This window comes from Camponotus vicinus, unplaced genomic scaffold (genome assembly GCF_025532165.1).
Source record: "Camponotus vicinus isolate PSW18456_S1 unplaced genomic scaffold, iyCamVici1.0 SCAF_2, whole genome shotgun sequence".
Classification (NCBI taxonomy): domain Eukaryota; kingdom Metazoa; phylum Arthropoda; class Insecta; order Hymenoptera; family Formicidae; genus Camponotus; species Camponotus vicinus.
Window position 1 is genome coordinate 7,907,851 of NW_028141956.1, and position 27,970 is coordinate 7,935,820.

A 27,970-nucleotide genomic window follows, 5' to 3' on the forward strand; every position below is an offset into this window, starting at 1 on the left:
TTATTTTAATCATTTAGCTTTAGTTGTCTTTTTCTGCAAGAATAAGGTATAAACAGTGTTTTCAGGCGGTGATGGCTTCTCGCTGCTTAGCTACTACTCGAAACTAGACATAGAGATCGTATGTGTACTGAATACGTTTACATATTTACTTAACTTAATCAGTGATGCTTTCACTGGTATAATTGTGAGTTATGATAATTGATTAGAAACATTTTTTTCTAAAGTTGAATATTATAGAATATCGTGTAAAATATTAGATTCGCTCTTTTTTTGGATAGCAATTATTTCGTTTTCCTTGTGAAATCCGTTTTTGTAAAATAAAATAGAAATTTTTAAGAGACCCACACAAATATATTATAGAAATTATATATAAATATCCTGCAAAGACGTGGTGCGTAGTAAAGGTTTCTCATTATCCACACGTACAATAGATACATGTTAGAGAAAAGCGTAAGGGATGGCATCGTCAACGCGCGAACAATTTTTAGAATTTCCGTCAATATTATGCTGAGGTAGCAAACAACTTGTTTACAAAAAATGGACTCGGAATGGGCAGCGACGTTAACGCAATATTCGTTGATCGATGCGATGGCAGCGCGTATCAAAAATTAGCAGATAATAGATAGGTAATATAAATATATTTTTTTTTCCGAAAGACTCGCATGCCTTGTAAACGTACTCAGTAAAGTATATCTTTTTCTCGTACATTAACTTATTATATTCATCGTACGTATTTTCTCTCGGCGGTCATAAATTGTCGTGACGACTGCCTCGAAAAATTCGCGCGTTTATTTGACCTTAATAATGTTCCTTAAAAGTAAATCTCACATTCATATAGTATCTGTAAAACCGCAGTTAAAATATTTTCAAGTATAATATTATATATATTTATATATATATATATTATAATAGTAATTAAAATTTTGTCCAGTAATTCTGTTCGGTGCACCATTGTCTTTCGTTTCTCTTTTATATTGGGCACATATGATTACATTTCGTTCTTTTTCTCCTTGCTTCGTGCTTTCGTCATAATAATTCAAATTTACTCGGTGCAATTGAAAGTTCTTCGAAATGATGTTTAAATTTCGTCCTTTGTATATTGTCCAAAAAGAAAACAAACGCTCGCGTTACAGTATACTATCTTCACCACTACTTTTCTCACTTAGGATACACATATTCATATATTGTATCCTAGTAACTCTTGACTCTCTTTAAATAATTTAGGGCAATAATTAATATGGCATATATATATGCATATATATATATACACACACATATAGTATTTCTGAATAAATAAAGTAGATTGCTAATCTCGATTGTTGGATAATCAGGACTGTGACTCTGGGTTATCAGGTATGTTATCCTATCGGCTCGCTTACTCAAAATTGTACCAGCTGGTTTCGACGGGTAATTGTCACCTTTACCGTTCCTGGAAAGAAATGTTATTTCTAAGGAGTAAATCGCTACTTTCCTACGACATGTAATATAAGTGAATCGCGTTCTCTCTGATGCAAATAAACAGATATTAAAATAAAGAAAAGACTATAATAAATACGCTAATTCTAACTCATAAAAAGAAGCCTTTATATAAGCCTATATAAAAGCAAAATATGTTTCACAAGAAAAAATAATTCATTCAGCGTCACGCAATAATTGTAATTGTACATGGTCATAGTCGACGTGAGAAAGAGTGAGAAGAACAATATGTTCTTCGACATCAATTTGATAAAATTGATTATATTATCTGTATCTCGTCAAGTGCGACAGTAAGCATAAAAATGTACCGTACTAGCAGTATAGTATATTAAAACTGTGGAAAAAAAGATGTGCAAAGAATACATTCAATGTCATCGTGATGTATCCGCGAGAAAATATTCCAAGATCATACCTCTCCAATTTTCAAACTGATTACATCGAGAAAAGTATAATTTTTACGAAAAGAAGATGAGATATGATTGTATGTGAAAATTGGACAGAAACAGTTCTTGTGAATATTTCCTTAGTGGATAAAAATATTATCCCGTGCGTGTTACTGTTTAAGCATATAGTGCGATAATAAAGTACATCATATGTGTGCAATGAAAAAATATTATATATTTCCTACTTTCTTCCATAAAATTTTATAGCTCTAGACAAATTTGTTTTTTGCCAAAATATTTTCATTCACAGAATAATAATAAGATAATATAATAGTTATAGATAGTATATTGATAAAAATTGATAAAAATTATATATATTTAAATTAAATTTATGAAAGTAGGAATTATTTTCCAGTATTATTGTAATCAAAAAATAAATTTCGAAAAAGATGAGTCAATGCGTGAAAAAGCCCCTATCGTACAAAGAAGACACTGTGTTCTGTGTTTAGTATTTTATACTAAAGTTTTGTACCTTATATCATACTGTCTTCCACAGGTTTTGCTTTTAAGGGGAGACAAGAATGTGTCAAAATCGTGTTACACTTTATTCTTCATAAGCGAAATGAAAGGAGAAAGTAACTAAATCTTAAGCGATATTGAGCGAACATCGAATTTCTCTCTCTCTTTCTCTCTCTCTCTGCTTTTTGTTAATTTTTCATACCTTCTCTGATATCTTTGGGTACGTTTGACGAGAGTGATGGCATGGAAGGCGCCTGATAGAGATTGGGCCGTGCGCCGCTCGGTGGCAAAGACATTACTTTGGACCTGAATAAGTTGCACGAGAGCATAAATTTCAGGAATCAGAAGAGGTGACATTTATATAATAAAAATAGAAAGTAACGTAAAATTCAAGATTACCTCTGTTTGCGAATTTTCTGATTTCTGCCATCGAAGGAAGTCGGCGTGCCGGCCCCCGAGGTGTTAGACGAATAAGAGGGCGGCCTGTACGGTCGCGGGCAACCTTGAACAACAGGCGGTGATGATACTGGTGCATACTGCAACCGGGGGTTGGTTGGTACGCCAGGATGCATCAATCTCATATCCCCTGTACCAAAATTTTAAAATTAATTTAAACGACAATTTAAAAAAAAAATGATTTGAAATGAATACACGTCACTAAAATTACCTTGTACGATATGGACACCCTGATACATTGGCAGTGGGTAACGTGGTTGAGGTTGTGCGCTTCTGTCTCCGCTTCCACCTCCGAAGAACTCGTGTGCCGGAGTTGGCGACCGACTAGCTCGTTGAGAGTTACCTGGCGTTGTCGCTCGAACACCGGAAACGACCTTTATTTCACAAAAATACCTATCGTAAGAAAGAGAATTCCATAGCAACTAGAGTGAAAAGAGATAGAACAACTAGAGAGATAGTCATTGTTACTGTGTATCATATCCTCACAGGAACGTTTTGTCTGAAGACGAGATTGGGAACCAGTGTAGGTGTCATATATGCGCTAGGTGGCGCCGGGGATGTGCCATTGTGAGCGACTTGATGACCAAATGTTCCACCGGATACCATCGCCGGGGCCGCATAACTACTCGAGTTGACGTACATCAACGGCATAGGTATCTATTAATTTTATCAAATAGCAAATACTTTGTTAATGCGACTTTTTTTGTTTTGGATCATCTTATCTTATTATATCAGTATCAATTTAATATTAATATTAATAGTTGAGCAATTACCTGATTGGATGTCGGCGTATTTGGTGGTGTAGGTACTCTGTACATTACGGGCGGCGGTTGCATCGCCGGTTGTGCTGGCGGATAATACGTAGGAACCATATGGACCGGAGGTTGATACGTATAATCGCTCGGTGTCGGGGTTACTGCCGGCATCGAATTGTAAGGTACCGGGTAAGTGCCCACGTAATTAGCTAAAAAAAATATATAGAATTAATTATATATAGAATCACAGAAAATGTGAGAATCACAGCGAGGGAAATATAGAGGTCGCGAACATACAATTTGTTTGGCTCGGAGGCGTCATCGTTTGCGCGTTGAAGGAATAATTCGTCGAAAACCTTTGTTGTTGATGTAATTGTTGCCTGTCTCCCGGATTTTGACCGACAGAGATGGCCGTTCCAGGTGGAGGCATAAAGTACATGGTCTGTTGAGGCTGAAAAATTTTGTTATTTGTCTATGTAGAATATATAATAAAAATAGTGGCAGAAAAGTAAATAAAATAAAAATTGCATAATATTCTCTGGTTTCGTACCGGTATTTGATTTGGCGATGGTTGCCAATAATTCGGCTGTATCGTCTGCACGTTTTGTACAGTCTGGTTCGTAGGTGGCGGCGGTTGTGGATACGTAGAGTGTGGAGTTGTCGGATGGCTATCCCCACTGCCACGTTGATCGTATATGTTCATCCCCAAGAAATACCCAGATAATTCGGTCATATCCTAATTAATCATATATTATTGGCTTTTTTTAGAAACAGTTAAATAAAAACTCCTTATAAACTGATTATTTTTATTATCATGAAGATAAAGACTACTTAGTCGATGTAAAGAAAATCTTGTATTCTTTTATAAAATATTAGAATCTTGTTAGATCTGTCAGAAAACAAATAGTCATTCACTAAATAATACTAAATAGAATAATAACAATAGATACTGATGCATCACACAATATATAATATTATTCAGCGTGTTGAACGATAACATTTTATCCGGCTATCTATCTTCTTAACCGACAAATCTAACGATTAACTTATTTATATATTATTGTGTTGAAAAATATTCTCAATGTATGTAATTTAAGTACAATGATAAAAGCAATATACGGTCCGGATGATAACAAAACCACACAATAAGAAAGAAAGGCTAAAAGACCGTGGCGCAAGATGTTAGAGCGTAAAAAATAATAAAAGACTCTAAGTAAGAGACATAATATATTAATAATCAGTTAGATATAAAAAAAAAATAAAATATATACGTACGTTTCGATCTTTTCAAGATCCTTTTCAATGTTCAAGAAGTCGTTAGAAAATAAACAAACATTAAAAAATTTTAAAATAATAATAACGGAGCGCGATTAAACAAAGACAGGCGCGATAGGACACAAATAGACATTGTGTACAGTAATAACGGTCGCAACTTTTAAACGCTAACAATTGTTGTGACGAATGAAAGCGCATAGACAGTTAGTAAACTAAAAAGCTAATAATGTCTGGCCACAAGCTAAATTTTCTGAAAGAAGGCCAACGTTCACCTCTCCATCGGCAAAAAGGCATAATAAAATCGCATACGTGAAAATTATTCTTCACAAATTTATATTGTGTGACGATCCCACGATGAAAAAACCTATTTGGAAAATTTGGGACCTTTTTTCCAAAAGATCGAAATGTACGTATGTATTTTATTTTTTTTTTTATATCTAACTGATTATTAATATATTATGTCTCTTACTTAGTCTTTTATTATTTTTTACACTCTAACATCTTGCGCCACGGTCTTTTAGCCTTTCTTTCTTATTGCGTGGTTTTGTATGTAATTTATTCTTATTTAATTTGCTAAAGACATACTTACCCCTGATTGTGGTATTGGTCCTTGATGTACAGGTACCGCATAATTGGCATAGACCTGACTCTGATTGAAGACAACATCCCCTTGACCGCCGTTCTGCATGCTCGCTTGACCCTGAGTCGGATGAGGTGCCATCATCACAGTTGGTTGCCCCATAGGAGGCGGATAAACACCCTGGTTGTACGGTTCTGAGGTAGGTATGTAGGTGGCGTACGATTGCTGAGCTATTTGGTTAGTATGACTACACGTCTGCATTGTTGTTGACGATTTGACTAGACTTTGCTGCTGTGATTGTGGCTGCTGCTGCATTTGTTGCTGTTGTTGCGGAATGGATGTGTTTTGCGGAGCAGGAGCAGGAGCAGGAGCAGGAGGTGGAGGAGGAGGGGGAGGAGGAGGAGGAGGAGGCGGTGGTGGCGGTGGCGTAAACGGTAGACTCGGCGATGTCGCTGTATTCGTCACTTGAGTTCCAGATGTGCTAACTGTATTAATCTTCGATTGCGATGAACGCTGTTGCTTCCTGCTGTCATTCTTGGAATTGCCGCTCGGCGCTCTGGATGGCTCGGGAGATAGTTCCGTGTGTTGTTGCTTATTAATCGCGGACACATTGTGTTCGTTTTCGATGGTATAAAACTTTGGTGGATTATCCGGATCGAAACGATAGATCGAACCGTCTGGATTCGTGCACGGTTGATTGGTTTGCGGATTTATTATTATACTGCCAGGTGGCACGCTCGACAAACTACTAACTGCCCACATAACTGTTTGACCACCATTCGATTCTGGTGAGGCTAGATCCTGACTAGATACTTGAGTGTGACTACACGTCATCATGGTGGCCGGTACAGGAGACGGCGATGGTGATGGCGATATCGTCGCATCACTGCGCTGACTCTGCGATTTATAGCCGCTGCTCGAGCGGCTTGGACTCAAACGTGAACACATACTGGCCCCCGAATCTGGATCAAGAGCGTTTATGATTATCACCTCATGATAGGATGATCATAATGATAATGTAGCGAAACGAGACATCGGTATGTAACATCGTTATATTGAAATCTTTTTCACACAACTTTATAAATTACTTCATAAATTTCACATAACTTTATAAATTTGTATGCAATTACCTTGTTTCATGAGGCGAGCTCCTGCGCTATGTGTGGACGTGACACTATCTCCTCTTGACAGCATGCCTTTAGTGTATCCACCGAAACTGAACGATTTAGAAACGGATGGACGCAATACCGCGCCGCGAAACGAGTCTCTCCCATCGAAAGATTCGCCTTTTAGCAGTCGGTTATGCCTGTAAAGAGATGCGTATAAATTATTTATATTTCAATATGATTGACAATTGTTGGTAAATTTTATAATCATTATTACGGGAATTAATTATTAAGTATATAGATATGAAAATTAATTTACCTCATTATGTGATCTGAAGGATGTAGTAAGCGATACCTCGCCGAGACATCCGAACTTTCCGTCGAAGACCATGGCCAAGATGTAACTTCGCTGCTCTCGCCGCTACTGTCTTTGAATATCCTTCGCCTGGCGCGCTCATACTCTTCCTCCCGCTCTTCGAAGCTTTTACTGCGCCGACAATAATCGCCCGATAATCTGTCCGGCGATTTGAAATTGAAGCTATCTTCGAATGAGCTCGAATCTCGCTTCAAAATACTTCTTCGCGGCTCTTCTGACAAAATCATGTCATCCCTGATATGCTCTCTAAAGCGAGTATCCGGTATTCGCATGTTTTTAGTTCGTGTGACGATAACACTTAAACCCGACTGATCTACGTTATGTTCCATGCCGAAATAAGCTGCCACCCGATGCACAAGCATCCTGTTGTACGATGACATATTTGGAAATTTGTGAGAAACTTTTTGTCGGTCCCTCGCAAAATCGATTAGATCTTTCTCAATCTTTAGTAGCACCGTGCGATCCTTTTGATTGCGATTTATAGTCTCCGCAATGAACTGTTCGAGATCTATCCCTGTGCTATCTGTATAAAGTTCCGTGCTACTATCTGTAAATAAGTGTAAAACTTGTAATACGGAAAGTAATTAGGAGTTAAAGAGAATCGAGAAAAAAGTTTTACACGTGCTTGTACATTCTTTGAATAACTTACCGCGCGAGAGACATGGTGATGCGCTATCGTAACTGCCCTGAGAAGAATTCTGATGTCTTAACTTGTGCCTGGACCCGGGCCTGCTCACCGAAAGCGTGTTGCCACATTGCGCTGAACATTGATTATTGCAAATGTTCAATGTATTCGGCCTGCGTTGCTCGGATTTGTGCTGATTGTTTTGCGCGTTCGGCGCGAGATTGGTGCTCTTCGGCGAGTGCTGCAATGCTTGACCGGACTTGGAGGGCGACACTGGAGTTTGCAGCAAACCCGGTCGCTCATTTTGATTGTTCTTCACGCAGTTATTGCATTTTTGAATGTTATTCGCACTCACAAACTTGGAGCGATGGTTCTCCAACTTATTGCCGTTAGTCGGAGAGGTGATGCTCTTTGGTGAATGTATCTGAGAGGGACTAGATTGACCTGTGTAAAGTTTAAAGATGAAGAAATTTCTCGAATCTTTTTCTGTGTAATGAAAGAAATGCTCTTTTGTTTACCATTTCGCGACGGTGTCCGACAGGTCGGCGAGGTCGCCGTGTTGCGCATTTGCTTGGGGGATTGAGCGGGACCGAGATTGCTGTTGAACATGGACTCGTTGTTATTGAGCTTGGCACCGTTGGAGTTGGGCGAGAGGCCGCACACGATCTTCTTCTCACCGTCCACCGATTGCGGACTGTGCGGCGACGATGAACCGTTGCCGTGTGGCTCCCGCGGGGGAGACGTCGATTCTCTCATGGCATGGCTTCTGACCAACAGCTTTAGTTTCGTGTTCGTCTGTAAAGATCATTAGATTTGCTTACGGCCGACAGAGCATATCGCATGTGTGATGATGCGTGCGTATCGAATTCGAAAGTGCAACACGTTAAATGATTGTTTCGATATTACATATCATAAATGGATACAAATAAAAAAAAATAAAGAAGGAAATAAATCATTGATACACTTCCACATTTTCCTTTACCTATAGCTCTTCTCAACTAATTTTTAATTTAATGACTTCTTCCAGACGTACCTTGAAACCCGTAATGAGGAAGGACGAGCAAAATGTGGGGCAATAATCTAGCAGCGATTAATGGCACACGCACCCGATTGCGAAAGTTTTTGCTCTCGGTGTCCGATTTGTCGGGCGGCGGACAGGAAGGCGGGGGACGGTGGAACGTGTTCGTTGCCGAGGAGGTGCCGACGTTGGCATTCCCGTCTATCATATCCGACTCCAAGGCGTCTTGGTGAAGCGCACCACCGGAGCCACCACTTATGGCGAGGCCTTGCCTGGGCGATGGCAGTGAGGGCATTCCTCCTCGCACCACCACCGTGGGACTCTCAGGTCGATCTTGCGACCTGCTTCCTTTATACACCACTATGCTTGGTACTGGAATCATCGAGTGCGTAAACCGCAATCACATTACTTTCCTGACAGGTAAATTTCGACAGGATGTCCCGATTTCTTTGGCTACATGGAAAGTCTCAACAAGATATTTTATTTATAATATCTTTAATATTTTAATATTTTAGTATATTATTATATTACATCTTATATAATTATTTAGAATTAAATCTTAAGTGTTAACATTCTTTTTAATTTTGGAAACAAAGATATATGTAAAATCTTCTCTGCTGAAGCTTTATTAATTATTCAAAAAAGTTCTATAAATATCTCATAGAGAAAAAATCGATTCCAAATCGATCGCCCGAGGAATCTATGAAAGGGACATCCGGCAAATTCCTTGACAAATCAGTTTGCATGTATATATTATCACTCATTTATCACTTGTTACTTGGGATCTTGTAATCTTTCAATAATTACTTATCAATAATTGCTTTTTCAATCGAGCAAATACAAGATAAGTAATTTACTGTGCTACTATAAAGCGACTATATCGTATGAGCAGTGGCCGGGAATATTTCTACAGTAGAAGTATTTTCTTCATCGATATTCGTGAACAAAGAGGTTCATTCATTGATACACTTATATCGACAAACAATCCGCCTCACTGTCAGCTGTAAATTCGGAAGTATCGATGCTTCCGATACGCAATCTTCGATCATTTCACTTTTCTTCTGTATCGATGTGCGCGTGTTTAGGCGTGTATGAGTGCGGTAAATTATGGCACCGCAACTGGATTAACGAGAAAAAAATTGCGGGCAAATGAAAGAGGCACTTACTCTCCAGGCGAGCCATGTGTTAAATGCGTCATGGGGTTACGGGGTGCAGTACTCTGCAACTGGTGGGGGGTTCAACACGCAGGTGCAATTAGTAGTTAGTACGTGAATCTTTCGGGTGGCGTGCAGCTCGAAGGGCTGATACTAGGAGCCAGATCACTGCACGTCCACCTTCCGACATTGTACACTCTGTAAGCAGACACAACACGCTCGTGACGATCTCGTGTAAAAAAAGAAAAGAAAGAGAAAAATGTATGATGCGCGCGCACGCGCTTATGGCAATTTAAAAGTAATAAAAAGCGAGACGTATTAAACCTCCGTACTAGTTCGCGTGATTGCGCAGACATAATGATTCGTTTAATCGCCAATTCACAGAAATTAATTTATCGCGTAGATGTAACAGCATGACAAAGTGCCATATATGTTTACCAACTTATCGTACGATCTTTACAAGATGTAATCACGCTATTCTTAAATAGATTTGCATTAGAGTTAGTATAACAATCACGCGTTACTTACAAAGAAAAGAAATTAAACGTAACAATTATTAAGAAACATCACAAAAACTAACAAAGAGAAAATTGTTTCTTGTCAATTACAACAGAAGCTACATTACGTTATCTTTATGTAAAGTCTCCGATAATTATTACATAGCAAAGGTGAGCTATGAATCATGAGCTTCTCTATAGGTCAGTGTTACGCCATGAGTCATTTGTCCGCGGGACGCCGTTCGATTATTAAATGATGGAGTGCTTTACGAGCGCGTATGACAATTGTACGGTTGAAAGGTATTATCGTCGTGCATTATTATGCATCACGCGTAATGAAAATTATTGCAATACAAAGCAGTATTATCATGTGACGTTTAATAACATTATAAAATCGTTACGCATAATCGTCACGTAAATTTGACATATTCTAGCATAATTAACACTTGTCGGTACGCCAATATTTCTCTGAATCATTGAGAGAGTTTAATAATTCGACCGAACGCGAATGCTCCAATATTCGAGAAATTAACCCGATTGCCATATATGATAATTGCTATATATCATATGAAGCGATAAATATTTCGTGTGGGCAAAATGATTCTACATAAATTCTAGTAACATATGTGCAGGCATCAGCGACTGCTAACACAGTCGAACGTTATTAATTTTTGCACAACATTATCTAATGCTCCTAGTAGAAATTTATTAAATTAATCGCATTACATTCTCATGAACATTAATTAACAGAAAGGAGATTTTCAGTCTCCTTTGTGCTTCGGAAGATTAATTAAATTATAATTTAATTATTAGTTTATAAAAACGCAGCGAATTGCTCAAAGATTATCAAAAATTAATTAATTAATGAAAAGATGAAAATAATAATAATCGTCAGTTTCGCAAATCAAATAAATAAGCCAGGTGATACAAGTGATTTTCTCTCTCTCTCTCTCTCCCTCTCTCTCTCTCTCTCTCTCTCTCTCGCTCGCTCGCTCGCTCGCTCTTTCTGTCCAACAAACCTCCAGTTAAGTTCAGTAGTCTCCATAGCGGCTAATTGCGAAAGCGCGCGAATCATCGCGTTAAATTTATATCGGAAATGCGACTGCGGTGCGTACTCGTGTACACTCTTCCTCGTCGCTTCTGCCGCATTCCTCTCGCGATGCGGATAAATTTATCCTCCATTCTCGACCGCGACGCGTCGATCACAAGCCGCTCTCGATCGCCGCTCTCGATCAGTCGCACGTCACATTTCCCCGTTTTTTTTCCTTCGTGCTCTCTCTTTCTCTCTCTCTCTCACACACAAGTCTCCCTCTTTCTCTATTTTTATTTCTTTTACGTGCTCGATGTTTCCTACGTATATTCAATGATTATCAATCGTGCACATCGTTCATCTATTCCCGTCTCGTCTTCATTCAGCCGAACTTTTCCTGTTCCCTGCCGATCAAATTGCACGTCTCAAAATTCTCCTTTTTTAAATATGATTTTACGAGACAACTCGTCGCATTTGCTAATAGTTAATTGAGTTAATCGACGTTAGATTTATTTATTAAGTCGAATCGTGTTTTTATCAAGGCGAATGATTCGTCTCGATTCTTTCATCGATTCCCGTCTTTCCGTCTTATTTCATGTACGTGAAGTGATTTTGTGGAGCACTATCGGCCAGCCGCGTGCGTTTTATAGCCGATAAACGCGGTTGGCCTCATAAAGGCAACGCGATCGGAGCTATTCGTCGATCGGAGCACGATTCGATCTACGGAGGTGTGGATTTTCTTTTTCCTCTTTTTTTGCCTCGTTGGTTGTTCGACTATTACCGCGGGAATCCCCGTGGGTCACCTCTCGCTCGTAAAAGCGCTCGTAACGTATCGTTCGACCTTTGCCGCGAGCGGGAAATATGATGAACACCGAAAATCTCCACCGGAGAGATATAAGCCGATGATATTTCTGTTACGGCAAAAAATGTAAACGCGAAGGCTGTTTCGAGATTACGACCAAGCATCCAATTTTCTCTGGCGATCCCCTCGCCTCTTATACATTTCAAATGACAGAATTTTCTCGGAGGATACGATTAAGTAATCATCTGATATAGTCCTGTCGAGATAGACAGTCCAGATTTGAACGGCACTAGAATTATCGACGAATTATTCTCGTGACTCCCGGATTATCGCAACATTCTAATTTTCTAATCGCCGATCAGCCTCTCGCGGGATATTCGTCATTCGCAGAAAAGTTATATCGATGTCAAAAAATCGGTGACAAGGAAATTAGATCGATACCAAATTTTTGTCGATGAATCGCCGAGTCATATCGTGCCCAGACGATATATTCCGAAGGATCGAGATCGCGCACCTCGGCGAAATCTTCTTCGGTCGATCGACGATCTCTCAAGGACCGATCGAGCGGAAATGCGGATCATCGCGTGACCTTCCGGTCGCGATTCTCGCCGCTGGTTCCTCGCAGATCCGAGGAGGCGGCACGCTTTGGCAAGGTTCCGCGGCGCCTCGAAAATAGCAGAACACTTCTGCTTCTCTCTCCCTCTCGCTCCGACCGATCGCGTTCCTCGTGTGCTGCCACGTTTCTCTTCTTCTGTACACCGTGCCGTTTCCACAAGCTCACTGGGACGAAAGAGAAAGAGAGAGAGAGAGAGAAAGAGAGAGAAAGAAAGGAGGTGCGATCCCCGAAAGAGGAAACAACAAATAATGGTGGAGAGAGATAGAAACGGAAGATGCGAACGAGCGCGATTCGACGATGCGAGGAAAGAGAAGAACCTGGACCAGCCGCAATATCTATCGAGTGTAATATCGCGTCGCCGCGGGTCCGCTTTGCGCGAGAGACTGAGGCGCGCGCGACGCGCGGCTCACCCGGGTCGACGAAGAGCGGCAAGGGGGTGGGTGGCACGTCGAAGAGAACGAGAATATCGCCAAGCCAGCGAGAGAGAGAGAGAGAGAGAGAGATCATCTATCCCTCTCCCCCTTTCTCTTCCTCACCCTCCTTCTCTCTCTCTATTTCGATAGAGGTAGAATAGTATCGAGAACGATAAAGATAGGAGAGATCTGATAACAGAAGAAGCGACAAGGGAGTGAAAACAAAGACATCGCTATTGCCAATAGGTGTCAGAGAAAAGAGATGCAAGGCAAAGATGGAGCGATCGGAAGGAGATGGCCAAGCGCGGGAAATAGTGACGGAGGATAGAGATAGACGATAACGTGTGGTGAAGATAAGAAAGAGAGAGAGAGAGAAAGAGCAGGGGGACGTATGTCGGTCGAATGCACGCGTGCGCGTGTGTATCCGATGAACATCGAGGAACTCTGTTGGTCTACAAAAGGACTACGTCGGGTGAATTTTCGTTCCCCTAACAGTTAATTCGACGAAATGTAAATGTGTGTCCTATGGACGTTATTACTATTCATTACACGAATTTGCCTAGTTATGATGGGAAAAAAATGAGAAATTTGAATTTTTTTACCAGCATAATAAAACGAAGCTAATCTCTGGTGATTTTTTACTAAATAAATTTTATTATCTTGATATAGGATAATTTTAGAGGGACGAGTATAATTTAACTAATAAATCAATACGTGTAATCAATTATTTGGAAAAACTCGAAGCACGACTAATTAAAATTTTTCTAATAAATAATACCAAATTTTGAAAAAAATAATATATAGTTTATAGCATAGAAACCTATATTTGTTTTAAAAACCGAAATTATTAATGAATATTCAATTTAATTCTCTTCACAATCATATTTTTCTCGCAACAGGCAAAATTGATATAGTTTTCGTATAAAAAAAGCAAGACAAGTTTTTATTATTTAAACAAGGTAAAATATCATTCTATTTACGTGGGAGTTTTAATCGTATATGCAAATAAAAAAAATATACATACAATAAATGTATTAACAATTTTTTTATTTGAAAAATTTATTTCTCTTGAGGATGAACGATTTATCTCTCTTCGGATGTCTTAGCGAAGAGCTTTCTTCTTAATCGCGAAGACGGTGAAAGCAGAGTGACAAAACCTACTCGTCTCACAATCGTGAATTACTAGTCCCATGAACCAGTGCAGTCGGCACGCGTGAACGTGTGCGCGCGCACGTGCAGCCGAGTGCGAATGTTGTCTATGACCCATATAACACGCCCAACCGTAACTAGGTCGTGCACCCCTGTATTCCCTGGAATAATACTGGGTGTCTCATTCGAAAAAAAAAATATGCCACATATCGATTCAGACATTGTACGAGAAATACGACGCAACATCACATCGCGTTCGGTTAACTTATGTCTGACGAAAAAAAACTTACGCGAATAATAATAATAAAAAATGAAAAATAACATCAAATAAACTTGATGCACATAGCATAGAACAGATAGACTATTTAGATTAATTAAATATTGGTAAAGAAAGTATTAATATTGGTAAGTAAAATTAAACATTTAGAGCTAGCGAATCTCTCAAGATAGATCGATCGGTAAAGTTTGTTGAGTTTATGAGCAATGCTGAAAATGTCATACATCAATCATCGAAGCTGTAAAGGATATCAAATAGGAGAGAGTAAAGGACATATTGTCTTACAGAGTTGATTTTATCAGAATTCATGAAGCGCGAACGGGAGGCGCTTGGTTTACTGACGACGACATTCCGGTTTCTCCACGCAAATATTTTCCCCCGCGACCCTAAAAACTCTTCCGTAATATAAATCGATCGTAGACGAGACTGACAGCGCGTTAGGTGACGCGAGAAGGAGAAAAGGAGAGAGATAGAGCAGGGGAGGTCGACGTGATTTCCCTTCCCATCGCAGGAAGCAAAGTCTGTAATTAATTAGATATCGGGTGATTTTCTACTGCGATAATTATTAGTCAATAACGGCAACGATACTGAGACATTCGCGAAAATTCTAAGTCTACCAAATACTTTACAGTCACTTTCAGTTAAATAAAATTTAATGTAAAATCTAGAGAATTTTTAAATGGCAATAGAGCTAAATAGATTTAATCAATCACAAATCCTTCTGAGCACGATTTGAAATTGAGTTTTTCTTAGAGAAAACGTCGTTGTTATCTTTTATCGCAAATGTTTCAATTTTTATTAATTATCTTTTTAGATAATTTTCGCATTAATTTTTCTTAAAATAAAGTCAGTTTGATATTAAACGAAAAATTAGATTTTATTATTCATATTCTTTTTTTCCGTATTTTATTTCGGAAAACGCTTTGTATTCAGTTATTTATGATTTACGAAGTAATTTGATTATAATGTTTGATATTTTTATTCAGGAAATGTCAATTCGAAATCCGAAAAGTCAGTATGTTAATTAGTATATGCGGCAAATATTAGAGAGGGCAGAAAAATTACATGTACAATTTTTCTTATTATTATCTATATATTATTAGCTATTACTATATTTACTACTGCAAATATCACGATATTAATCACAGTAATGGATATCACGTCAAGTACATTCTCTAACTCGTAAGTTTCCACACGGTGCGATGGATTTGCCGCTTCGCCGGTCGGTGGCACCTAATTCCGAGGTCTAACCCAATTTCCGCGGGAGGGATGACCTAGGGAGGCAGGTCCAGGAAACAGGCAAAAGTAGGTAGCACGTTACAGGTACACGTAGTAGGATATTCCGCAAGGGGCGGGATGTGTCCGTGGAATCCGTGGATGAAGAGAGTGAGAGAACGAGAGGCTGCCTTGCCAGGCAAAGGGGAAAGGGGTGTCCCGTTCAGTTTTAACGATACCAGTGCCAGTCCGATGCACCCCTTGTCGCCATGGAAACGACCTACTCTCCCTGGATGGACGCGCGTCGGGCACTCTCGCGCAAGAGTTAAACATTCGAATAAGGATATCCGCTCGAGCGCTCTTTGAACTCCTCGCGCCCCTCCCTGCCTCCCCCGCTCCTCCCGCCCCCATACTTCGTTGCCCCGTATGGCCAACTATCCTGTGACTCCGACGATTATCTGGACCAGCTCTGTGTTCAAAGCCACTTACGGATAAATGTACCTGGCACTCGTGAAGTGAAATCTAACGAGTTGCCAACGTGGTCAAAAAGTTGATTACTCTTCACTTTCTTTACATTTCAGAATTTTGTAATGATTGGCTGTTCTTCCTACGCCTTTGGAATTTTAAAGTTAGAATGCAAATTGTAGAGTACATTTCAAAAGCAACGATTCGCTGCATCTGTTTAAAATTGGTACGGTTGTTCAATTTTGCACTAGTCATTCATAGCGACAGCCATGTGTGTCCCGTGTGTGGTATTGTCTGTCCGAAGATGACGAAGTGTAATATGAACGCGTCGGATGATGTCGTCACGAGACGAAACATACGGTCTGTCTTCGTTCCAATTTGCCGGCATGTGCGCGCGTTGAAGCTGTTTTGAAACGAGGAAGACAAAGAGAGAAAAAGGAGAGAATGAAGCGTTAAAGAGTCTAACGAGATCGTGACGGCCGGTAAAATATACTTTGATTCACAATTATCCAATTAGAACGCCACTCATTGCCAAGCAATTCTATTCATGACACGCGTTCCCCGTGTGATATATGTATATACTCGTACTCGAGAATCCGAAAATCCGGAACACCTCCAAGTTACATCATTCGCAAAATATCCTCGAAGAGAAAATAACTCACGTATAAGTTTGCGCGAAATATTTATCCATGGAAATGTTTTTCGCGAAACAGCGGTTCTGATCAATTTTATTCAGGTCACCCGTTATAGCGGTCGACCTGGGTACCGACCTGGGTTGCTGAACTCCATGACCCATATGTCGGCAAATAGGTCAGAGAATAAACGAAGACGAACGCGATTCGTCCTTCGCGACCGAAGCAATTTTTATAGGAATTCATTTCCGATTTCATGGAAAACTTCTTCATCTTTTCCATCTGATATCATAGATAATTGAAAGGACCTTCCTAATGTTAATATAATAATTTTGATGTTTCTATCAGTTCTTGGCTCAATATTTCGCCCGAACTTCAATTATAATAACATATAAAATAAAAATAAAATCAATAACATATTACAATTAAATCAATAACATAAAATAGAACTAAAAGTTCAATAGATCAATCATGCAGAAGAAAAAACTTCATTATGTCGAAATTTTATAGAATACAACTCTTGACAGATCTGATGTAATCAATAAATGCATCAATCACTTGTATTTTCTATTGCAAAAAAATTAAAACGATTCCTTTAGTTATGCATTATTCTGACAAAAAATATGAGATTTGAAATAAAAATTCGAACAACGTGTTAGTGTGTTTTTTCTGGCTTGACAATTTTTTACTATAAAGTAAGATAAAAACAATTTCGTTAAAATCATAGTATTTTTAACAGACATAACATTTTGGAAAAAATAATTTATATATAAAACACATCTTGTATCAATAATTATTTAGAAGCTAAAGTAAACACGCGTTATAGAATCGCTTGGTTATTTATATTTGCATATTTACGTATGCAATTATCGATAACAATTTTTTCTGAAAAACTGAATTATTACTATTATTACTATTATTTATTTTACACTATTACTGTTATGCGACTTCGTAGGAAAGATGCGTGAATAAAAGAACATTGAGACGGTCTACTAGCTTATTTTACGTTTGGAAAAAGCTTTGTATTAGAAGCTAGAACTGTAACACGGAGCTTTCGAGAGATTCTAACGTTCTTTGGCATTCATAGCCGTAAAATGAAGCGAGCATCTTCCGCGCGCGTCGACTGCTATTTATAATGAAAATATTTTCGCGATCATCGCCGATCTCCGATACCGACCATCACTGCCCACATATCTATCGACGGATACACGTCTCGGCGCATTTTTAGCGCGCCTACGAGCGTCGATCTCTCGTGATGTGACGTCTTTTTCTTTCCCCTTCTTTTTCTCGCTCTCTCGCCTCGTGTGCTTCTTTCACGATGATCATTCTTTCTACACAAGCGACATTAAAAAATAAAATTATATGAAGAATATTCGCGGAGAGACTACAATATCAAACGGGCTAGATTATGCTCTGTATGCGCGAATCTCTTTGTTATTTTTAGACGACTCCAGTTACGAGCCTAGTCATTGCAGTCGCGCCGATGATAATAGCGAAAATTATCGGATATCGTAAAAATAAGCGAGGAATAGACTACGCGAATATACCTTCATCGATAGGCACACAACCTTCTGACGTCTTTACTCCCCCCTCTTTCCTTTGTTCGTCCCTTCGTAGGATAACTATTACCAGATAATATTATTAACATGGTCTCTTTTTCATCGCACCTCACGAGTTTCCGTATTTAAAATTTTTCCATTGATTCTGGATTGTCGAGGACCGCATATTTACATTTGTTACAAAAATAAATGGTCGACTGCTACAACTTTATTCTCGACAGAGCGGGAGAAGAGAGGGAGAATTCGATTTTAGTCAGGATAACCGCGGATTCGATCTGGCGTACCTCTGCGGAGAGAATTTCATCGAATCGTGCAAATCCGGCCGCCGGGAAAAAAAAAGCGATCAAAGAGGCAACGTGTGTGCGGCGTAAACGTAACTTCACGGACGATCGCTCGGGAAGAATGCACCGAAATTGGAAGCATACGCGAAAAGGCGCGCAGTTTCGCCGAACGTGCGGATCAATACCGGAGCCACATGTCGCTTCATTCCCCGGCTGACAAGTTGCAGTTTGCTGTCAGTCCATGAGATTCGATGTTGAAAGGTTTTCGTGCATTCAGAATCCATTAAACTCTGAGAGCGAGCTCGCGTGTCGCGCGAGAATTTTGCGCGTGGAATCTTTTCAAACTTCGGCATAGGATTATTCTATAGCTAAATGGATTCAATGATTAACAAAACGATATAGAAAACCGATTAAATTGTACCTTATAAAATGTCAGATTGCGCTAATAATTGAAGAGCGATGATCGAATATTAGACACGAGTCTATGTGTATGCGCGGTCAGCTGTTTTACGAGAAAATCTATTACGAATTGATAAAGTAACGAATATATTATAACGAATGTATCTAACGAATTGACTGCTCTTCGCAGAATTATCGTGTCATTCGACAGTTAAATTTATTAACGCGGAGATTGAACGCTGTTTGAAGAACGACATGAATTAAAGCTGACGTCTGACACTGAGATATCTACGCGATCTTCCACAGTGCTCATAAATTAAAATGTTTTGAAGAGATGTTTAGAGAGAAATCCTTCAAGAATAAAAAACTCAATTCGCAAAATCGTTCGTGTCAGTTATAGGAACACCATATATATAGATATGCTATAGAATATTTTCTGGTAATAATATTTCTCTTTACACATTTTTCTCCAAAATTTGTACTAATTAAAGGATATAAAACAATTGTAGATTATATTTTTATAATTGGATTAGTATTATATTTTTATAAAGAAATAAGCAATCGCCCCCCAATTTCTTTACCATTGCAAATTACTCGAAAATTGACAAACGTTGGCTTGCATTTTGGATGAGAAGAATAATCACTCTCTTGGCTAGCATTCAAGTCTACGTCAAGATGATCTCTGACGCCAGCATCAATGAAAGAAGAAGCAGGCTATACGCAAAGAGAATCTCCAACGGTTATATATCTCTCTGTAGGCTTGACCAAAAATATCAACCGTGAAGTAACGTCAAAATGATTTTCGCAATTTCTTGGCAGTGCGAGAAATTCTCGCCATAATAAGCATAATCTTGATACGAAGATCAATATAATTATACGAATATAGCCAATTGTCAAAATTCTTTCATGATATTTGCAAAAGCATATTCTTTTTAATGTTCTATTTCTATTTATTTTTGGAACTAACCTTTTTTGCTCATCTTTTATTTACAAATTAATATTCACTGAAATATTTATTGCAGACAATTATGGTAAATAATTTAAGATTTTATGATCTGTCACAAAGAATTTAAAGGATTTTAAAAATGGTTGCTCTTGATTAATTAAAGAAGTAAACGTGCTGTGTATGCTGACTTATGCAAATTATTGGATGTCGGCAAACGTTTTCGCCAACGATCGTCGTAATTCTTAATGAGAGAACTTATCATACTTCAGTATTTACGAAGTTTGTACGTTAGTCGTGCTTACACTCAAGTACAAACCAAGTAGCTAGTAAGGAAAATCTAGACTTTACATCTTTGCATTATTTAAATGTCATATCGCTTTTCGTATTGACCGAAGCTATACAACAATACAAGAAGACATAGAGAAGAACCGAACATATGTGGACATCACGAAGATAAAGATCGTTTCATAATCGCAAGAATCTAAGAAATTATTAATAAGATTTTTTTCGAGACGAAAAATACATTCTTGTATGTATACTAAAGTTTGGATATTAATTATATATAGAATCGCAGTGACAATATTTATCTAATACAATTTTTTTTATCAGAAAAACCAAAACGACAAAGTAATATGGTTGTGGAAAGCTCTTTAGCTATAGAGTTTGTGGATACCTAAGAAAAATAAGGCACGATAAGCAAACGATAGCGAACGTTGTGTTTATCTATCGTTTTTCCTCGCGATTTCAAAGGTATGTCGATTATCTTCTAAAATATTCATAATACATGCGAGAAAACATGCCGCGGTCATTGCATTCTTATGTTCTAAGAGCAAAGACATCGGAGCAAAGAAACCATTTTATTTCACGAGTGCGATAAAGTTCTTACAAGTTTTACAAGTGAACAACCAGTGGCTCCTTATTAAGCACAGTGTACTATAAGAAAATGATCAAAGGAATACATAATGAACGAAACATTCTTAAAATCGCCAAGCGAATTAGTCATCAGTCGTCATAAATTAATTGTCATAAAAAAAGCATTTTACAATTTGATTAAAATAAAATATTTTATAATTTAAAATGTAATTTTTTAGAAATTCAAGGAATTCTTTCGAAATCCTATGTTTCGCCGCATTACGACGAAAGCTTGAATTTGCAAAGATTGACGTGATACGTATATTTCTCACAACTCCACAGCTGATTAAAAGTTTGCTCTCTGTAAGCATGCACGCGGTAATAAATGCAAATGCGAATTCACCTGCACGCGATATACACTTAGCACGCGAATCGATCTCCTTGATACTCTCTGCATATTAACGAGATATTCCGAGAAGAGTAGATTTTTGGGATAGATCTCGAATGTTCTGAAAAACAGCGAAAAATCGCGAACGATTCTGGGACATTATGTAAAATACATATATGTAAAATATCGTTGCCCTTTACGCTCTCAATTCCCTAGGTTGGTAACATTTCACGGATGAAATACGACAAACTATGAGCCTGGTTTTTCTGCCTGTAGTATCGATCATCAATATTTAAATTACATCATCTTTTCAACTTTTGTCTGTCGGATAATTTAAAATCCAAGTATGGAAAACGCGAAATTTCAGACGCGAAAAATCAGACGGTCTATGCCCCATAATAGTTAAATATATTACGTATTGATCGCGAATATATTTTTGCTAAAATTTAATTGGAGAAAGACAGCTATTTCTATATAAAAATCCAAGATATTCGAAAATAGAAAAAGCTTGAGTGCACCGAATTGAGAGAAAATATTTTAAAGACACTAATTATAAAACACTAAATAATGCGAAACCCTTAGGATATATCTTTAATACAATGTGTTCGAGATCGAGCTTAATTAGCTATAAGATGATTAAATAAAAATTGCTGCGCTGTTGCGAAAACGCGTTTACCTCGCACAAGCGAATCGGAGCAAAAGACGCGTCCCACGAATCAGAGATAGATCAAAAGAGCAATAGATTACGAAGCAAACGACAACACGACTCAAATTTGATTATGATTCGCTTAAAAATAACTTTGAAAAGTCCGTTGCTCTCACGAAATATTCTTAAATATTTCTCAAATTCCACCCATATAAAACCACTCACTTCCTGTATTTGACCGTGAGACTCGCCGGATGTGATATGTGCCGCTTGATTCAATTGAACCGAGACTTTTCGTAGACTCGCGATCATTCCCATCACCCGCGGGATATCTATCTTTGTTATAATGCGGAAAAAAGCTCTGTAAATAATTTTGTTGTAAATAGTCATTTTTTTGTAGTGAGAAATAAAAATACGTAAATTGCAAAAATAATACATATATTTCGAGGCTCTTTCCTCTTTACGATAACAAAGAAAGCTGAAGATTGAGCGTTCGGAGTTAATCGGCATCAGCGTCTCGCACACAGTGAATATATTTAACAATGACGTGTCAAAAGTAATATACCATAGGTCGTGCTGCTTGAAATGTCAGCGCATTACTTTTGCCATTACATCACGCAGGCAAGTAACTGGTGTAATTTGACTATCAATGAATGACTCAGAATTCGTATCCGGCAAAGCACGAAATTACCCGATACGCGTTCCACGGATTATCACGTATATCGGTTCACGTAAATAATTGCCGAGGTATGTATCAGCAACAATATTGCAAGTTAGTCAATCTTATCGAGCGTATACTAACTATCGTATTGCGACTTAGGCATAATCGAAAGAGACAGCCAATAGATACCATATCAGATATAATTTAAAAATGTTTTCAAAATATAAAAAATATTGAGTGGTGGAGGTATTTTGAAAAATTTTATCATTTTTAAAAATCCAAGTACGCAATTGTAAAGTACATTTAAAGCCATAAAACATTTGTTTGAACATAGAAATCTTTTATATTTCTATTCGTTTCGATGATATTCGCTTCGGAACGCAAAAATCGATTTTCTAGCGGTTGGTTATACCCCTAAACCCGTTTTTTAGCACCAACAAAAAATGGTTTCGTTATTATAATATATTACTCTAAAATTATGCCAAGTTTCAGATTTTTGACTTGAATTTTCGACTTGCCGAACTTCCCTTGTTAGTCTTCAAATATAAGTTTCGGTTGGAGATACATAAGGATCAAGAGACTTATGTATATAATATATATGTATTATATAATCTCATTCTCAGATTGTCATCCGTGTACTTATCCATGTAGTGGCTGATAAATTGTATCCGCCACGCGACGGAACTTTCGCGAAAAAGTGGGGGGAAAACCGAGAAGCCCAATGATCTAAATTGCTCTGCCCCGTTAGTAAAACGAGATATCCCGTGAGATATCGTAATGGCAGGCAAATCATCAGATATCGCCGACTGGCGACTAGCAAACTTGACCTTCACCTCGGCCGAGTACCTTCGATCGAATTCGCAGGACGGGAATTCCCTTGAAGAAAGGTTATCGGGTACCTGTGCTCACCGGACACGCGTTCTCTCACGTGTCACACGTGCGACACGCAGCGCCGGCGACTCACGATGGAGAACAGAAGAGGAGGAGAGGCAGTCAGGTGGAGAAACAATGGTGGAATCGCGTGTGCCCCAAAAAATCGCTTCCCCGACCCACCGAAATCTATAATTCGTCTCTGACGCAGCCGCGCGCCCGGATCGATCCGACCGCGATTCGGCGAATCCCACGTGTGAGTCATCTTGCCTTGTTGCCTTCGCTCGTTCCACCCTGATGACCTTGAAGAATAAAGACATTGGCCACGCACGGATTATCGATATAATTCTTACGAAGAGCGATAGAAGAGAGCTCGCGTTCGCCGAAATTTCGCTGATTGTTTTTGATCGCGAGTCACGCGAATCCGGAGATACAAAATATCACGATCGAGTCCATATTGCTGTAATAAATTGCGCGTCACGAAGGAACTCATTGGAATAATGTCGATAATTGACGATTGGCTCGTTTCAAGCACAAGGGAAGAGTCGCTTTTTGATAATCAAGTTCATAATTTTGCGTCACTTTGCCCCGATTTTTTTCTCTATCCTATAAATAGCCTTCTAGCATGATGGTATCGCATTATTGGATCCTCGCTATACTATTTGCACGAAAATGTTTGTCCCTTACACAAACCCATGAGTCGAAAATAGAAGATGAATTACACTTGTTGACATAAACGAAGTTGTTTTAGCTGCTAGCCATAGATATTATACGAATGGTTAGGCTTGTATAAGCGTAGATATGTGCTGTTAAATACCATGATGTGCCAAACAGAAATAGCATCCGCATATATAACAGTACTTCCCAAAATATGTCGCACGGAAGAAATATGACAAGGAAACTGAAAATAAATAATAACTGTCACTTAAATTTATTACATGTGAGCAGCCTCATAAATAAATCTGTTTATCCGTTACGTCTTTACAAAAATGCGACAACAAATTTAATTCATAAATATTTCTAGGACAAGGTTTTATTAAATCTATCAATATATCAATTAAATTAAACCTATCAATTATATATTGAATATTGAATCAAGTAGAAATTTCTTAGCAATATTTATATTCTCAAGGGAAAAAAGCGAGAGGGTGCTTCAACGATGTAGTAAGAATCTTTCCCTGAGAAGAATCTCGCTCGGATATTCTCCAAAAAGGAATTTCGTGAGTTATGATAGAAATGACACGGCGTCTGATCAAGCTTGTTTGTACTACTCGAATAGGGTCAACACGTGTTGTACGACCAGAACACACTCGTATCACTCACGGCCGCCTGACTTCACGCTGAGTCACGCCACTTCGTCGCAGTGATTATAATACCAGACGCATGCGGAGTGACGGATTGTGAAGGATCTGCGGAGTCCTTAGGAGCGGAAATACCGAAATACATGCGTCTAATGTCGGTCAAAAAACGGACAACGTGATTGCTTTCGCGTAAATGGCTAAAACTATCGATCGTTGATACGCTAAAAAAAGAAATCACTGCCACTAGTCACGTCACGCGGCGATAATTCGTTAGACGAATATGCGATATGTTATAGCGGGTGTTTGTGAAACAGTCAGGCGAGATGAAAGTCGATGAGAAGCAAGGCCGAACAAAACGCTCTTCCTCTTTCAAGGATTCCCAAATCGCACGTTTGTTTTATTAGCCAGTCCCGTCGGAGTTTAAAAAGGCAGAAAATCGCATACCGTGATGCATTTCCGTTTTAACACGAAACGGCGAGCGAAAGATCGTATAAATACCGCACGCACCGAGTTTGGCACGCGATATACGCGACGAAAAGCCTTGTCCACACAAATAGAGATAAAACAGCACTACAGGACTCTCAAAAATAAACTTGCGCCACATGCAGCCTTGATTATCGCGCACGCGATGTATATTCGCGAGGCCGACATAGCGGTTGCAGGACGATTTACGAATCCGGCAAAGGTCCGCGATTTATGTTCGAGATTGTGCGTTTCGTTCGTCGATATTCGTATATAAGATACACGAATCGAGCAGGATTCACGGAGGATAGTATGCATCCTCCAAATCAGCATTTAACGGATATCGCAAAATTGTCGAATGTTTTTTCTGTTGCAAACAGTTTGTGCGACATGCAAAATCAATTTTTCCTCGTCAAAAATAACTCGGAAAAATTCGAATAACGAAAGAAATAATAACGATTGAAAATAAAATATCTTTGACAAAATATATATTGTTTTGAAAGAAAAAAAAGAGCATAAACGACAAAATAATATATATATCTCTGTTCTTTAAATAATATATAATTTTGTTAATTTTATAGTAGGGTGTATATATTCCATTTTTATTAGAAAGAAAAACAAGAGAAAACAGAGAGAACATCTTGAAAATAAAATCGAGGCCTATCCTTATACCACAAGATCTTCATGTTGATAAAATTATAGTCGGAATCACTAAAGATATTTATCATTAAGCGCGACATCCTTAAATATTTTCCATTCTTTCATATTCAACTAAATATCATCATCTTCCACTTGTGATTCCGAGCTAAATTTTCCAAATCACGTTCAAGATTTCTCTTTTTTTTATAACATGATTTGACACTAGGGTCAACCAGCCTAATACATGTGTATCTGACGCTAAACACGTGTCGAAAATACGGAAGCCGAGGGACCGCACCCCCGAGATTCGGGTGGCTCACTCTCTTCTCCTCTCCCAACCCTTTTCCGGAAGCCTAGCAACGCTGCACCTCCTGCGCACCTGCAAGAGCGGCACTTTCTCGGTAGGGAGAATGTGTTCTACACCTCCCGCGCGTCTATGGCCGTGATACGTGATGTCCGAGAAAGAGAGAGAGAGTGAGTGAGTGGGAAAGGAGGGAGGGAATCGTCGAAGGGTTGGTGGGGTAAAGCCATAAAAGTAGGGCAGTAGTGCGGTAGAGCAATCAATAGAGGTTGGATCATGGTAGGGTAGATGGAGAGAGGGGGAGTACATAAGAGCGGCGTGCAAATTTGGTGACGCGCGTGGATAGCGAAGGAGGGTGGGAGGGCGAATTAAAAAAAAAAAAAAAAAAAGAATTTTTCCTCGATGGATTCATTAATTCTTGTACGGAAATCTTTGCAAATTTACGCAAAATTTAGAATCATTAAATAGTAACATGATTAACGATCTCTCGTTAATGGCGTTTCTGACGTACATTATGGAACGATTGTCGGAGATAAAGAGAATCCACGGGATCGATACAGCCTTAATTAAGACACACGGAACATTAGATCCAAAATCTGAGATTAATCATCACGCTACGAAATAATACATATGGAATGTCGGAATTCAATTTACGAATGCATTGCATACTTTTCAAAGTTCTCACGTGCATGCACGAGCAGCTGTTCGTGCGCTCCGCGTTACATATATAACATTAGGAGAGAAAAATCTTGTCACGTTGATCCGATAACGGACATAACGCACATGGGTCTGATACAATCGTGGATTCGATCACGAGGAGATATACATTTACATTTCTTTCAACTTCCCGTGAACTGTCAATGTCTATACAATTCCCTGCAATTGAAACGAATACAATTTCACGATCAATTTCTAAATCATTGCTTTTGAAATTTTCGAAATTACTGTAGATCGCGATCGCGTCTAAAGATCTCTTCGCGCAAAAATATGTTGCTCTTATATTTTTCATTTCTCGCATACACATGTGGCAAAAAAACATGTTTTTCGAATACGCGAAGCGCGTGAAAGAAACGCAGGCGGATAGAAGCGGAGCCGATGCCATTGTTTGAAGGATGAAAGCGGATCCGAGATTTCGCTCGACGCCGAAAATGACAATTGATCGAGCTAGACGGACAATTCGCTCTCGTCGTCGCGTCACGCGTCGCTCATGCGAATGTGTACACGCGAACCGCGTGCGTATACATTATATACTTATATATACACCTGTGTGTCGCGGTCGACATAACGATGAGGACGATGCGTAAGCGCGTGGAACGATTCGCGAAATGACAAAACGTCTCGCACGACAGAGAGAGGTTATGATGCACCTGTCGTTATCGTGGCGCGACACAACGAAACCGTGGAACGTCCTTTTCGACGATCGTTTTGAGGTTTCGTTTCGTCGAAAATTTAACGAAATCGGCAGGCAAAAATCGGAGAGAGAGAGAGAGACACCTAGTGGTACATGCAAAACAATTTGCAATAGCGCACAGCAAAGTGTTTCTCGGAGACGATAGTGAGAAGGAAAGCATATAAAGTTACGCGATCGCGTAACGTCAGACCAGTCGTCTCGTTTCTCACTTTTCTTCGATAACGCCGTCACTTTGATGATATATGCTCGCTAATGTACTCACCTAACTCGGAGTACACCCACACCACAACTTCACCATTTCCACAATTTTCATCGGACTCAGCCGCGCGTATTGTTGTCCTGTGCTTTTTTTTTTTTTGAAACCGCTAAGTTGACCGCTAACGCTATCTGTCGGCGGTTGAACGGACGATCCTCGAGAAAATCACTAAACGTCAG

The 27,970-nt window shown here is 39.0% G+C and overlaps 1 protein-coding gene and 1 long non-coding RNA gene across 10 annotated transcripts; one reads left to right on the forward strand and one right to left on the reverse strand.

Moving 5' to 3' along the window:
• Nucleotides 1-1,248: 1,248 nt before the first annotated feature.
• On the reverse strand, nucleotides 1,249-27,889 carry LOC145967392 (uncharacterized). 7 transcript variants are annotated; one of them, XM_083092238.1, is made up of 17 exons: nucleotides 12,494-13,058; nucleotides 11,240-11,654; nucleotides 9,736-9,921; nucleotides 8,658-8,941; nucleotides 8,070-8,346; nucleotides 7,576-7,995; nucleotides 6,870-7,473; nucleotides 6,575-6,750; nucleotides 5,454-6,406; nucleotides 4,140-4,325; nucleotides 3,887-4,040; nucleotides 3,608-3,798; nucleotides 3,321-3,491; nucleotides 3,046-3,208; nucleotides 2,778-2,964; nucleotides 2,581-2,684; nucleotides 1,249-1,429 (listed from the first exon to the last, which is right to left on the reverse strand). In XM_083092238.1, the coding sequence occupies exons 3-17, from the start codon at nucleotides 9,749-9,751 to the stop codon at nucleotides 1,380-1,382; spliced, it is 3,936 nt and encodes a 1,311-aa protein (XP_082948364.1). In that variant the 5' UTR covers nucleotides 9,752-9,921; nucleotides 11,240-11,654; nucleotides 12,494-13,058; the 3' UTR covers nucleotides 1,249-1,379. The 7 variants fall into 7 exon arrangements, with proteins under 7 accessions (XP_082948364.1, XP_082948365.1, XP_082948366.1 ...); XM_083092241.1 differs by adding an exon at nucleotides 2,392-2,421 and having other exon boundaries at nucleotides 1,292-1,429; nucleotides 11,240-13,058; XM_083092239.1 differs by lacking the exons at nucleotides 11,240-11,654; nucleotides 12,494-13,058 and adding an exon at nucleotides 27,798-27,889.
• On the forward strand, nucleotides 19,680-20,533 carry LOC145967403 (uncharacterized). 3 transcript variants are annotated; one of them, XR_014437399.1, is made up of 3 exons: nucleotides 19,680-19,842; nucleotides 20,168-20,287; nucleotides 20,400-20,533. It is a non-coding gene; the product is annotated as an uncharacterized LOC145967403 (long non-coding RNA). The 3 variants fall into 3 exon arrangements; XR_014437401.1 differs by having other exon boundaries at nucleotides 19,680-19,812; XR_014437400.1 differs by lacking the exon at nucleotides 19,680-19,842 and adding an exon at nucleotides 20,002-20,089.
• Nucleotides 27,890-27,970: the final 81 nt, after the last annotated feature.

Coding starts and splice junctions, on each gene's coding strand:
- LOC145967392 (XM_083092239.1), bottom strand. Junction 3,492..3,607: donor ATACGCCGACATCCAATCAG/GTAATTGCTCAA, acceptor TAAAATTAATAG/ATACCTATGCCGTTGATGTA. Junction 2,685..2,777: donor CAGAAAATTCGCAAACAGAG/GTAATCTTGAAT, acceptor CAACTTATTCAG/GTCCAAAGTAATGTCTTTGC.